Source organism: Gouania willdenowi, unplaced genomic scaffold (assembly GCF_900634775.1).
Source record: "Gouania willdenowi unplaced genomic scaffold, fGouWil2.1 scaffold_178_arrow_ctg1, whole genome shotgun sequence".
Classification (NCBI taxonomy): Eukaryota; Metazoa; Chordata; class Actinopteri; order Blenniiformes; family Gobiesocidae; genus Gouania; species Gouania willdenowi.
The window spans coordinates 39,966-51,935 of record NW_021144928.1 but is presented as its reverse complement, the minus strand read 5'-3'; the positions used below and the strand labels follow the sequence as shown (position 1 = coordinate 51,935).

General features: G+C 39.7%; 1 protein-coding gene across 1 annotated transcript in view; it reads left to right on the top strand.

Moving 5' to 3' along the window:
• The first annotated feature begins 1,305 nt into the window (after positions 1-1,305).
• LOC114458763 (max dimerization protein 4-like) overlaps positions 1,306-11,970 on the top strand; it is a 32,424-nt gene continuing 21,759 nt past the window's right edge. The window contains exons 1-3 of the mRNA XM_028441154.1: positions 1,306-1,526; positions 2,047-2,143; positions 6,508-6,537. Coding sequence (XP_028296955.1) covers positions 1,463-1,526; positions 2,047-2,143; positions 6,508-6,537 — 191 coding nt within the window. The 5' untranslated portion in view covers positions 1,306-1,462. The remainder of the gene's footprint in view (positions 1,527-2,046; positions 2,144-6,507; positions 6,538-11,970) is intronic.

Sequence of the window (11,970 nt, the reverse complement as noted above, 5' to 3'; positions counted from 1 at the left end):
CTTCATACCTACTGTCCCTGATTATTGTTCTCTGTTTGAGCAATATCACTTGATCAGACCTTTTCTAACGTTCCACACATCAAAATAAGTAATAAATGCATGTATGATTCTAGCTGATTTTGTATTGGGCCAATATCGGTATCCGCCAATACGCAAGGAGATCGGTACTTCCATGTTATTTATATTATACGATATGTAGTATTTAATGATATATTTTTTAGCATTCTCAGGTTCATTGAAACCAAACTTTTTATATATATACATTTGTCAAATGACTATTATTTTATATATGTACAGTATAAGTAATTGTATTTTAATCCACATTTAATAAGCCTAATTGTTTATTATTATTATTATTATTATTATTATTATTATTATTATTATTATTATTATTATTCAGAACATTTTATATACTTTATCTAAAGTTATGATACATTTTTGGCACATTCTAAAGCACATGTTGCATTTAGAAAAACTAGTAGAATACTTGTGATAAAATCTCAAAACTTAATATTTGTGATATTGGAATAGTGCAATTGTGATACAACCAAGACAAAGAAGCAGTGACAATGTTGTCACATTGCATTGATTTCAACGGGATGACCAAGGAAGGAAATTATTACGGTTAAAATTAGACACTTGAAGTAAGGAAAAGGCGGGACTAGATAAGCTTTTGTTTTTTCTTGTCCCTTTCAAACTGATTAAATATATTTTGTACATTTATGTTAAATGTATTTCAATTAAATACATACTGCATATGTAATTGACTTCTTGATTGTATTGTTTTGTTGTATTTTCCTTATTAAAGTTTGAGACAAAGAAATAAATAAAAATTTAAATGGATTTTTTTTTTTTTTTTTTTTAATCCTCCACATCTCATTTGAATACACTAATGTTTGGTTTTAAGTCAAGATTTGTATCTTGACTTAAAACAGGAACGCAATAGACATAATGTTAACTGTTCCCTCGTTTCTCATCTGTTTTCCACGCTAATCTGTGTTGGTTACCTAAACAAGACTCGAGTTCAACAACAGTACACGCCCTGAATTCCGCTCAGCCAATAAAACGCTTCTTGCATCTGTACATAACCAATCAGAAACTCCATGGGCGGGTCACTTAGGCTGTTGCTAGGGCATGTCCCTGATGACATTTTCACCCTTTAGCCAATCAAGTCGCGCCTTTTGGTGTTTAACAGAATTATTGGTTGAAGCTACAGTGTGAACCCGCCCATCAAGTGTTCCTATTGGACAGCGGAGAGGTCATTCTCCTGCCTGAGTTTTCGGTAGGTGCTGTTGATACTGTAGTTTGGAGTCGACAAGACTCTGAAGTGAACGTATCTGCGTTAATACAGTGATCTGAAACTGTTTTTACATTTACATTCCAACCTTCCATGACCTGTAAATTAGTGTAAATAGCCTATTTCTATTTTTTTTTTTTTTTAAATATCAAGACAACAAACGAAATGGAACTTAATTCCCTTTTAATTCTGCTGGAGGCTGCAGAGTACTTGGAGAGAAGAGACAGAGGTATTCACCAACCACACTGACAACTTACAGCTTTAATGTTACTGTTGTGACTCTGTAAACGCCTATTTAACTTTAGTTTTCAGTTTGATGTCACTCTTGGTAGCATGGATCCGAACGATTGGAGCCTGCTAGAGTTTTAGTGTGTTACGTGCTGGAGAGGATAACAGCTCAGTGTAATGCACTTCTGATATGTGTTTATAACACAGGGCAATGTTTGGTGCTGACAGCATTCTGCATTTCTCCTAACACACATTAAAACATGTGTGGAAGCGAACAAACAAGAGTGACATTCAAAATATGGGCCTATTATTATAATGCCCGAAATGGTAATAATGCAGCATTAAACATCATATATATATATATATACACATATATGTGTGTGTGTGTGCAGAGAATGGTCCTCAGGTGATAACAGATAGGTGACTATCTATAATAGCATATCTATCCTATTGATGTGATTGATTAACAGAGAAGACTTCACACAAGGTGAGCAGTATCTCTGTTTTTTCTGTGTTAATAGGGGCAGAGCACGGTTATGCATCTGTTTTACCATACAGCAGCGAGTTCTCCCGACAGAAACGAAAGCCCGCCGATTTCCAGAAAACTCAGAACAATAGGTAAATATGACCCTCTTTTTGACATGTGTGTCAGCTCGGTGAACGAGTAGGGGGTGTTTTCATGCAGCCCAACCCAGCAGCAGCTTCTGTTTTGGTCTCTCCACATAAACACTACTGCCACGCGTACACTGTCAACTCTCTCTCTCTCTCATCTCTCTCCTCTCCTCTCTCATCTCTATCTCTCTCTCTCTCTCTCTGCGTTGACAAACAAACAACCTGCATTTTAAACCATCTGCAACCTGCTCAAGAGGTGCATTTAAAGCTCCACAAACAGTGCTGTCACAATCATGCACAGTCAAAAAACTTCAGCACCCCCCCAACTTTTGATCATATTGCATTCTTCTTCTTCTTCTCTTCTCTTCTTCTTCCTTCTTCTTCTTCTCTTCTTCTTCTTCTTCTTCTTCTTCTTCTTCTTCTTCTTCTTCTTCTTTTTCTATGTCCTTTCTATGTATGTAACGGTCAACAGACCAATGTGGCCCTACCAGCCTGTCGTTGCCCGATCCCGTTAGATCTCGGAAGCTAAGCAGGTCTGGTCTGGTTAGTAGGTGGATGGCAAGGCACTTTACCCACATTGCCTAGTATGAATGTAGTGTGTGAGTGAGTGTTGGGGTGGTGGGAGGGGCCGATGGTGCACTTTGGCCACAACAGTAGCTTACATCACTAAGTGTGGAGTGAAAGAATAATCCCTTATTGCTCTAAAGCAACTTTGAGTGTCCAAAAAAAGCGCTATATAAAATTGATGCATTGTTATTATTAAATGTAGTTTGTGTATGTAAGTTATAGGCAAGGCAAGGCAAATGTATTTGTATAGCACATTTCTTACACAAGGCAACTCAATGTGCTTTACATGATCCACAAGTGCAACAGAAAACATTCAGCAGCTTAAAGTCATCAGTAAAAATCCAATTAAAATCATCAACAAACACATGACATCATCAACATGACCAAAAATCCCCCTCTCGATCATACGCAGTAGAGAAAAAGAGTGCCTTTAACTTTGATTTAAAAATGTACTGTAACACACTGTATCTATTGGGTAAGGTTACTGTCAAAAGTTTTGTCTGCGCACCCGTAAAATTCGTGCAACCGAACCGCAGTGATATGAATCTCATTGCGACACGATGAATTACTGTTAAATTTACGTCACAAAGTCACAGGCATTATGTGTCGAAGGAAGATCTGCAATATGCCAATACTGCATCTCAAGTTTCAGCCAGTGGTGTCAGTAATGCATCAAAATGCTGGTTGGTTGCCAACCGCCGTTTGTAACAGATAAAAACTATGATTTCATCTCATTTTGTTTTTTTTTTTGCTATAATATTGTACTAAAAGCATGGGACAACAAAGTAGAGAGATTCACTTAGCCAGATTTTGTTTACTTGCCGTGTTGTGTGACATTTTGGCGCAGTGAGTGACCCAATTCATCTTCTGCATCTCGTGTTAAACAGCGGTTTACATCCAGCATTTTGATGCATTATCGCCCCCACTGCTTGAAAGCTGATACGTAGTATTTGCCTGGCAGATCTTTAATCGACACATAATGCCTGTAACCTCGTGACGTCATTTTCACAGTGATTTATCGTGTCGGATTCATATCCACAGGAATAAGATTCGCGTTCACAGTAATAAAATCGACAAATGCAACTGTGAAACCTTTGACATTAACATACCCCATACATAGCCGACATGTTTTCCCTCAGAGGTGCAGAATAGATGTGAATAGATACAGATACAGGCCAAATTGTGATGGCTGCAGCTTTCATGCTGTCTGCAAAGGTCATTATCTCTAAAAAAAACCCAAAAAAAACAACTAGTGTTGCAATTAAGGGAGGCTGTGAAGAAATGACAGCATCGTTAGTTGCTCACTGATGTACATGGAAGAAATGGTTACATCATGTGGTCAAATCCAATATTGAAGCAACTATAGGTCAAAATGCTGATGAAGAAGTAGATGTTAGCTCTGATTGGAAGGAATGAGAAGAATAGACAGAGTGCATCACATTATTATCTGTAAAATGTGAACTTGGCACATGATCCTGATGTTAGGGCTCGTTGTTGGTGCTAAATCTTAGTTCACACAACATGGTTTCAGTTTCTGTTCAGACTTGAATGTTTGACACAACACCGACTGTGGTATTTTTTAAGATAACGTTTAAAATACTCTCCAAATTATATCTATTTGCTTCTTGAATAATAGTGGTCTATATTTGTATTATTTAATTTATTTTGTCAATTTGCTTTTAACATGTTTTATGTCCCAATATCATATGGCTTGACATTTGTTTTCTATGAAGTTAGTCACTGGCTCTCTTGGATTTATGACAATGTGGAGTTTAGTTTGATGGAACCATTGTGGGACCTGCCCTAACATGGCATGCGCTGTGGGGTCTTTTGACTAGGTGCTGTGATAGTTCCTCCAGGTGTGAGCTACTGAACTTGTTAAGTAACAGGCTGTGATTTACAAGAAATACACTTTTTTGGGGGTAAGCTCAAGTATTCTGCTGACATGTCGCCAGATAGTTTAAAAAAAAAATTCCTGAGAACATTAGTTTTATTCCTGTAGGGTTTACATCAATGTATGTACAACATACGTATAATCACAATTACTAAACTCTTCATAAAAATATTTAGGAGTGTTTGATGGCTTGTGTTACAAACAAACACGTTCTTTAAGTCCACATTGTAACACGTTGTGAATGTGAAAGGTGGGTGTGATGGCAGAAAACAGACTTTCGCCTTTTCCCTCTGCTCTAAGTTCTCCGCTCCAGAAGCTTTTTTCAGCTGTAGCTTGGGTGTGGGTTACTGGGTGTAAATGGGGTAAAAATGTTTGTCTATGTTTGAACTGAAACTAAAGCTGGCTTTTTAGTCATAAGGCACAATACTGCCTTTGTACACCCGACAACCGCTGCTATAACTTTGAACGTCTCTAACAAACACGAGCAGGTTGTGTAATAGTGCAATATTTAGGGCAGGTCTATGGGTTTATTTCAGGTTGCTTGTTGACTTGAGGGCTGATGTTAAATTTACTTCATAATTTCTAATGTGATGCAAAACAATGCTAGAACATAAAATGTCAAGAGGGAAAAACGGTTCTAGTGTCCTAAAGAACCACTGCTCATTAGTTGGAGAGCCGACCGGGTGAGATATTCCAGTTTTATTTCGTTTTAAAAGTTACTTAAAGATATACAGAGACTTGCATGTCACACTAAGCTTCTTCAGAACACGTATAGGTGTGTGTTCACTTGCTGTTATTACAGGTTTAGGAGCATTCCCTTGCTCCCATGACTTCCTGCCTGTGCCCTTTGCTTTGACTTGGGTTTCCCCCCCTATTTTTTAAAATTTCTCTTTTTGAAGTATAAAACTTCCTCTTGAAAGAAACGAATCAGTAATTGGCGTTTTATAATTTACAAAGATTTTACGAAAACCACATTTTTACATAAAAACTTAACAAGCTGTGACCTTTATTTTGGAGACACACAAGTGCTTCTTTGGTACACAGCTGTGGGAACTGCTGCTTCACGAGCACGAGAGCTCTAAACAGTGGAAAATGTGAAAAGGCTGCTTGTCTGTCTGGGCTTTTGTTGTTAGCTGTTATTTGTTTTTATTGCCGTGGTATCCATGATGGCCGAATGAACAGAGGCCCTGTTTCACAAGCCTTCCCCGCTCCCGGCTGCCCATCATAATAGGGAATCTTCTTGAAAAAGCCCACATGCTGAGGAGTTCTGCAGCGTTGAGGCCTTCCAGACGTCTGAGTGTGTTTTTATCCCGTCGTGTCTACTGCTGCTGATCAGTTCAGCCTATGACAGCACCAGAGTGTGTGTGTGTGTGTGTGTGTGTGTGTGTGTGTGTGTGTGTGTGTTTGGGGGCAGGCAGGGACAGAGATGGGGTGTTGTGCAGTGTCACCCCATCCTCCCTCCCTTTTCTCTCCCTCTCTCTCTCCCCTTCTCTGTGTGTTCTATTTCACCCTCTGCTCGAGGCTTTTCAGTAAGACTCTAAAATTCAACTTGTATTCGTCTCAGATTCCCATATTTGTGACCTAGCTTCTACATGTTTGGGAACCTTAATCCACCTCGTCAGTGTTTTTAGAGTGTTCAAAAAAAAAAAAAATCTGCATTCCATTCATGAAACTTTATTATGTTAAAACCACAGCATTCTAAAACCCTCAATCCACATCAAAGCAGTGCAGAAACAAGGACCTATAGGCCTTTCTTTGATCTCTTGACACATACTTTTTTTGACTGTTTCTCATTTGTGTCAAGTGAGAATTTCATCCCAACTTGAGATCAAAACCTTTCCTGACATGTCTCTCGCACAACATTGCATCGCACTTTTCGACACTCATCACTTTGCTTTTGTCATTTCAGATCGTCGCACAATGAGCTGGAGAAACATAGGTAAGGTGAACTGTACATTAAACACTGTGTTTTTTTTCTTCTTCTTCTTCTTCTTCTTCTTCTTCTTCTTCTTCTTCTTCTTCTTCTTCTTCTTCTTCTTCTTCTTCTTCTTCTCTCCAATGTGTGTGATTTTTGTTTGTGTGTGTGTGTGTTTTTTTTAACATAACCAGTCAAGGATTCAAAGCTCCAGGTAAATGTCAGATACTTCCCTATCAGCCAGAAACACCAGTACGCACAGTTGGAGTGGATGCTATCTTCAAAGAGACAGAGCTAAATTAATTCCTTACGCCTGAAAATGTGTGAAGCGGATTTTAAAGGGCAGCTTGTCTGTTAGATCAGCCTCAGTTTCAGGGATTAAACTTGTCTTGTGGTATAAAAACGTGTCAGTAAGGTGGTAATCCTGCCCAGCCAGACCAACAGTGACTAACTACATCTTGCCAGTCACGTTTCTCATAATAATACCATCACACTGCTCTCCAATGGAAGAAGGGCGTGAAACCTTGTAAGGTGTCTTTGATAACTCTAATGTGCAAGTTCCTAATAGATATTATAGAATAGAATAGAATAGAATAGAAGCTTGTATTGTCATTGTACAAGATATACAATGAAATTAAGGTGCTCTCCAAGATTGATGAATGACATATAACACACCCTATAATACTACTCAGCACACTATATACCGGTACATTACCATAACATGCAATCATTAAATGATATTCACATTTAATGAGTGAAAAAGTAGATATGTATCAAAGTGTACAGGTTTTGCTGTTTTTAGAACTCTCTAATATTCTCCAGTTTCTGGTTCCCGTGGGACTACTACACTGTTGTAAAGAAGGTTCAGGAGATGTCTGATCATGCGACCAACAGCATGTGAGTCGTGGCAGAAAAGGGTGTGTCAGTGTATTACTGGCAGTCACACACACTGAAGGGTTGGGATTTTACCAGTCATGTGTCTATAAGTGAGTAATGGGTGTCTGTAGTGTAGAAGGAAACATGCAAGGGCATATTCCTCCCTGACCCGCGACACGCGAGGCCTGAGCTAATTCCACTGCAGGTGTCGAAATCCAGTGGTTAACCTCCTGCTTGCTGACGGCCGCGCCTTCTTACCGGCGATGTGACGTCCAGTCCAGTCAGAATGACATGTGGCAGTAAACCTTTGCATCATAAGATTACTCACTTCCTTTTGTCTTCTTTGTAGAAACAAAGTTGTGAAAAAAAAAGAAGTAGTTTGTACGTACACTACATCATTGTGACTATATGTGTATTTGAAGTTAAACAAGCTGTTTCAGTGACGCACAATGTATTCCATCTCACCACCACATTGCAGCGTCCACTATCTGTCCCTTCTACTTTTACACTGCGTCTCTTTTTTAGCTCCTGGAACTTCTTCTTTTTTTTTTTTTTTGTCCCAACCTGCTTATTGGTGATGTCAAACTGCACAGTAACACTTTGCAGCACACTTCATTCTTACGTCCCTGTCCAAACCTGTTGCTCGAAATTACCCAGTTATTAACAAGCAGGTGTTAACCCTGGCGTTCAAACGTTGACTGTTAAAGAAAAACATTTTAGCCACTAAGCAGTGCAAGTTAATGATGAATGAATTATAAAATTAGGAGAAAAGAATGAGATGATCTAACCCAGTGGTTCCCAAACTGGGAGTCGTGACGCCATGACAGGGGATTTTGATGAAGAATAGTCAAAATTGTATTTGTTTTCAAATATTTTTTTTTTTTTTATCATTTTGTTGAAATTCTGCTGCAAGGATGGGGACAGAAAAAGTTTGGCAACCACTGATCTAACCTAATTCATAGAAAGGACATCAGCAGTGCAAGAACACAGTGTAAAAAATAGATCTATGATAAGCTGGGACGGCTTACACTGTAAAGCAGAAAGGCTAACACATTAAAAACTAAGGAATAAATACTAAAAGTGTGTATGTCAGGTTATTTGGATTCTCTCTATTGGACGCAGCTGTGAATAGACAGACAGTCCAGTGACAGACTGGCATCCATGCCTCACGTCAGCTGGGTAAGCATCAGCAGATCACTGCGTCGCTGTCCAGGATAAAGCAGCATTAAAAGTTGAATGGATGAACAAATTCAGCTGGTTTTAGACTAACATCATTGTTTGTGATTCATTACTACTGTTTTACATATTCTCAGAATTATTGTTATAACCAAATTTATATTTAACTACAAAAACAAAAAGAAAAAAAAACATTACTATCTATAGTCACGTCACCAATTCATAAGGAAACCAAAAGCTATCATCTGGACTGTTTAACCAGTTTATTGAATCTTGGATCTAGTCGAAGCTTCATCCCTCCTATGCATCACCTTTAAACTGTCCCTCGACAGGGAGGGGCTGCTGTTTGATTCCTGACTCACGCTGTGGTTGCTCACATGCTGTATTTTGGAAATTATATCACTCCCTGTTCATGAGGCAGATGAGGTGGCTAATGAACATTTAGTTTGATTGCCTCTTTGCGAAAAGATGCACACTGTGAACACAGCCCATTATCGCCTAAAGTTATATTCAGACACAACCTTGTGTTTGTACTCGTTGCAATAATTATGAAGGAGGAGTTGTGTGAAGGTCAGACGGACACTTTTGACAGTGTCCTTGGTTCAAATTATTTTTGGTTTGGTTACTAGTGCTTTTTTAATAGTAGGTGAAACCATCGTACCATCATCCAGGGAAAAGTCCCACTTTGCTGCTTATCATGCTATATTGATACTTATTGATGTTTCATACAGAATAACTTTTCATACCTCCAACTTCCTAATGCATTTAACGTAAACTTATCTTTGAAATTATCCAAAAAGAATCTTTACGATATATGATATCTTCAGATGCTAGCTCTCATATCTCGTTGTCATGAATGTCAAATTACAGCCTGGAATCCATCCCATCTCTTTGTATTATTCAATTGTTAAAGGGCCCATGTTAAGCTAAATAGACACAATTCCTATTATAATCTGGGAGCAAATACAAGATAATTTCCCTCCATCATCATCCACACCGTGTACTTTAAAGGGCCCATGTTAAGCTAAATCAACTTTTCTATGCTTTAAACATGATAAAGTGCTATATGGGCTTCATACACATGCCCAAAGTGTTTTTTTTTCATTGATTCCCTCAGTCGTTAGTTAGAGGGTGATTTCCTCCTTTCTTACTGCAGGGTGAGCCCAAACACCTCGCTCCAATTTGATGACACGCTCCCACTTTGATGATGAATTTGACGCTGCACTGAGCTGGAGAAGCCGCGCCTCCAGGAAGCTCTCTGCCGTGATTGACATGTAAACAGACACGCCCACGAAGGTGAACATTTCAGCATCCTTCGTGCAGTGCTATGTATGTATTTTCTGCAGTCTATGTATGTACCGGTGAACGCCCCGCCCCCACGCTCTGTCTTATGTTTATAAAGCAGCATGAGCTCGGCTACGGAGTGGGTGGGAGGAGGGCGGGCCGTCCCCTGGCCCTATGTCACCGTGCGGGGAGGAGGAAGTCAGTGTCCCGTCTATAGACACGCCCACTCACTCAAATCAGACTGTTTGTGTAGAGTTGTTCAGAAAGTGACTTTTCAGAGGCCAAAACTCTAAAAAACAGGCGAGTTTGGGAAAATAAACCTCAGATACTACGTTTTTGGGGTTCTTAGAACAAATGGAGATGGGTGAAAAATAGCATGATATGGGACCTTTAATCGAGGCGTTTGAATTGTGGGGTGGGACAAACACACGTAACCAATCAAACGAAGAGCGGACGTGACGACAAAAGCACAACAAGCGTAGATATTTTTCCCTAAACGGAGGAAAATAGTGTGCAGTATGGTAAAGACTTACAGTTTTATAGCCTCTTCTTGTTGTGGTTTTAACACTATATCCAGCTCTTTCAAAACAAAGCAGATGCCATGTTTGTTTTGACACTGCTTGGCGTAGGAGATATGACGTTCTTTCTGTACGGCTCTGATTTCCTTCGAAACGAGGACGTGAGCAGAAACGGCGGCATTACCATACCTACTTTCTTACAAAAAGTAAGGAAGTGGGTGTGGCTTATCACCAGGCTTGTCAAATGATGGTGTTTTGATTGTCAAATAAATGTTAAGTCACGATCTGCAGTTAAATAGTATTCGTAGAATTTTGTGACAGTTTTACAATTATGAAAAGGATCAAACAAATAGTCTTTTCTATCATATGCTGGATGTTTGTTTCTGTAGCTGCTGCTCAGAGATCCCTTAGCTTGCTCACTGCCTCTCGCTGAACTGGCTGCTGAGCCCTGACACAGCAGCTGTTCTGGGCTCATCGTGCATATATTTGTGTCCTCTTGTTATGAGTTGTCTGCCGGGTGGGCGTGGAGTCACAGGGTCGACCGTCGTAGCATAGCCTTCTTATCTGCTGCAGTGTATCTGAGACAGCTCTGCTTAAAGCCTTTTCACTCTCTCTCAGCCAGAGCTCTATGCTGTTAAGTTTAAAAACTCAAAATTCTTCTGTGGTTGGTCACCTTTGGCAATCAATCAACCAGTCAATCAGTTTTGATTTTGCCTATTTTGCTGCATGTCATAAGTTTCCTTTGTAAACAAACCCCAAGATAAGTCTGCACTGCACTGCTGATGCTTTGGCTTCCCACATATCACCTATTAACAGGAAACCTGAGTCCAGTAATGTAATGCTATGTGTCTACTATGTTGATGTTGCTTCCCCTCAATTGAAAGAAAGATTTACCGTGCTATTTTTAACTCCCACCGCCCACAGGCTATTGAGTGTTCTCAATTTCATTTTAGAGATCACTCACGCAGATTAAAGCAATGGCCAAAGCGCGCCGATTGGATTCAACAAAGAGTATTGTCTTACAGTTTATATCCTCCTGCGGAAGATGTTCAGCAACTGTGCAGCACCTATTGAACTCGGCTTTAAATCTACACGCACCTCATGGCACTTGGTCTGTCATGGTCTAAGCTTCTCCCTAATTAAATTTACTCTCTGTGTGTGTCTTCTACTCCCAGCTGTGATGGATGACTTATCCAGCTTTCCTTTGGACGCCCAACTCCTTTTGCGAGGCGTTCTCTTGCTTCAATTGAAGCCCGTCTGTGTGTGCCTTTGTACACAAAGGTGTTTCTGTGTGCGGGCCATGTGTAAAGAAATTCATCAAGCTATTTGAGTTATGGCTTTTGAGCCGGTCGATGGAACGGAGAGCTTTCAGTTTGGTTCTTTCGCTCTCCTTTCTTTCCAGAGAACACATCTGTTTTTTTGGTTATTCTACTATTTTTTTCTTCTACTCTTCTTGCTGGATGACCCTTTCACCCACTGAAAAATTCTGAGTCAGCAGAAATCTGAGGCGAGGAGGAGGAGGAGGAGGAGGAGGAGGAGGAGGAGGAGGAGGAGGATGGGGGCTCACATCTCACAGAGGGTCTTTAGTCCTCTTTACAAATTG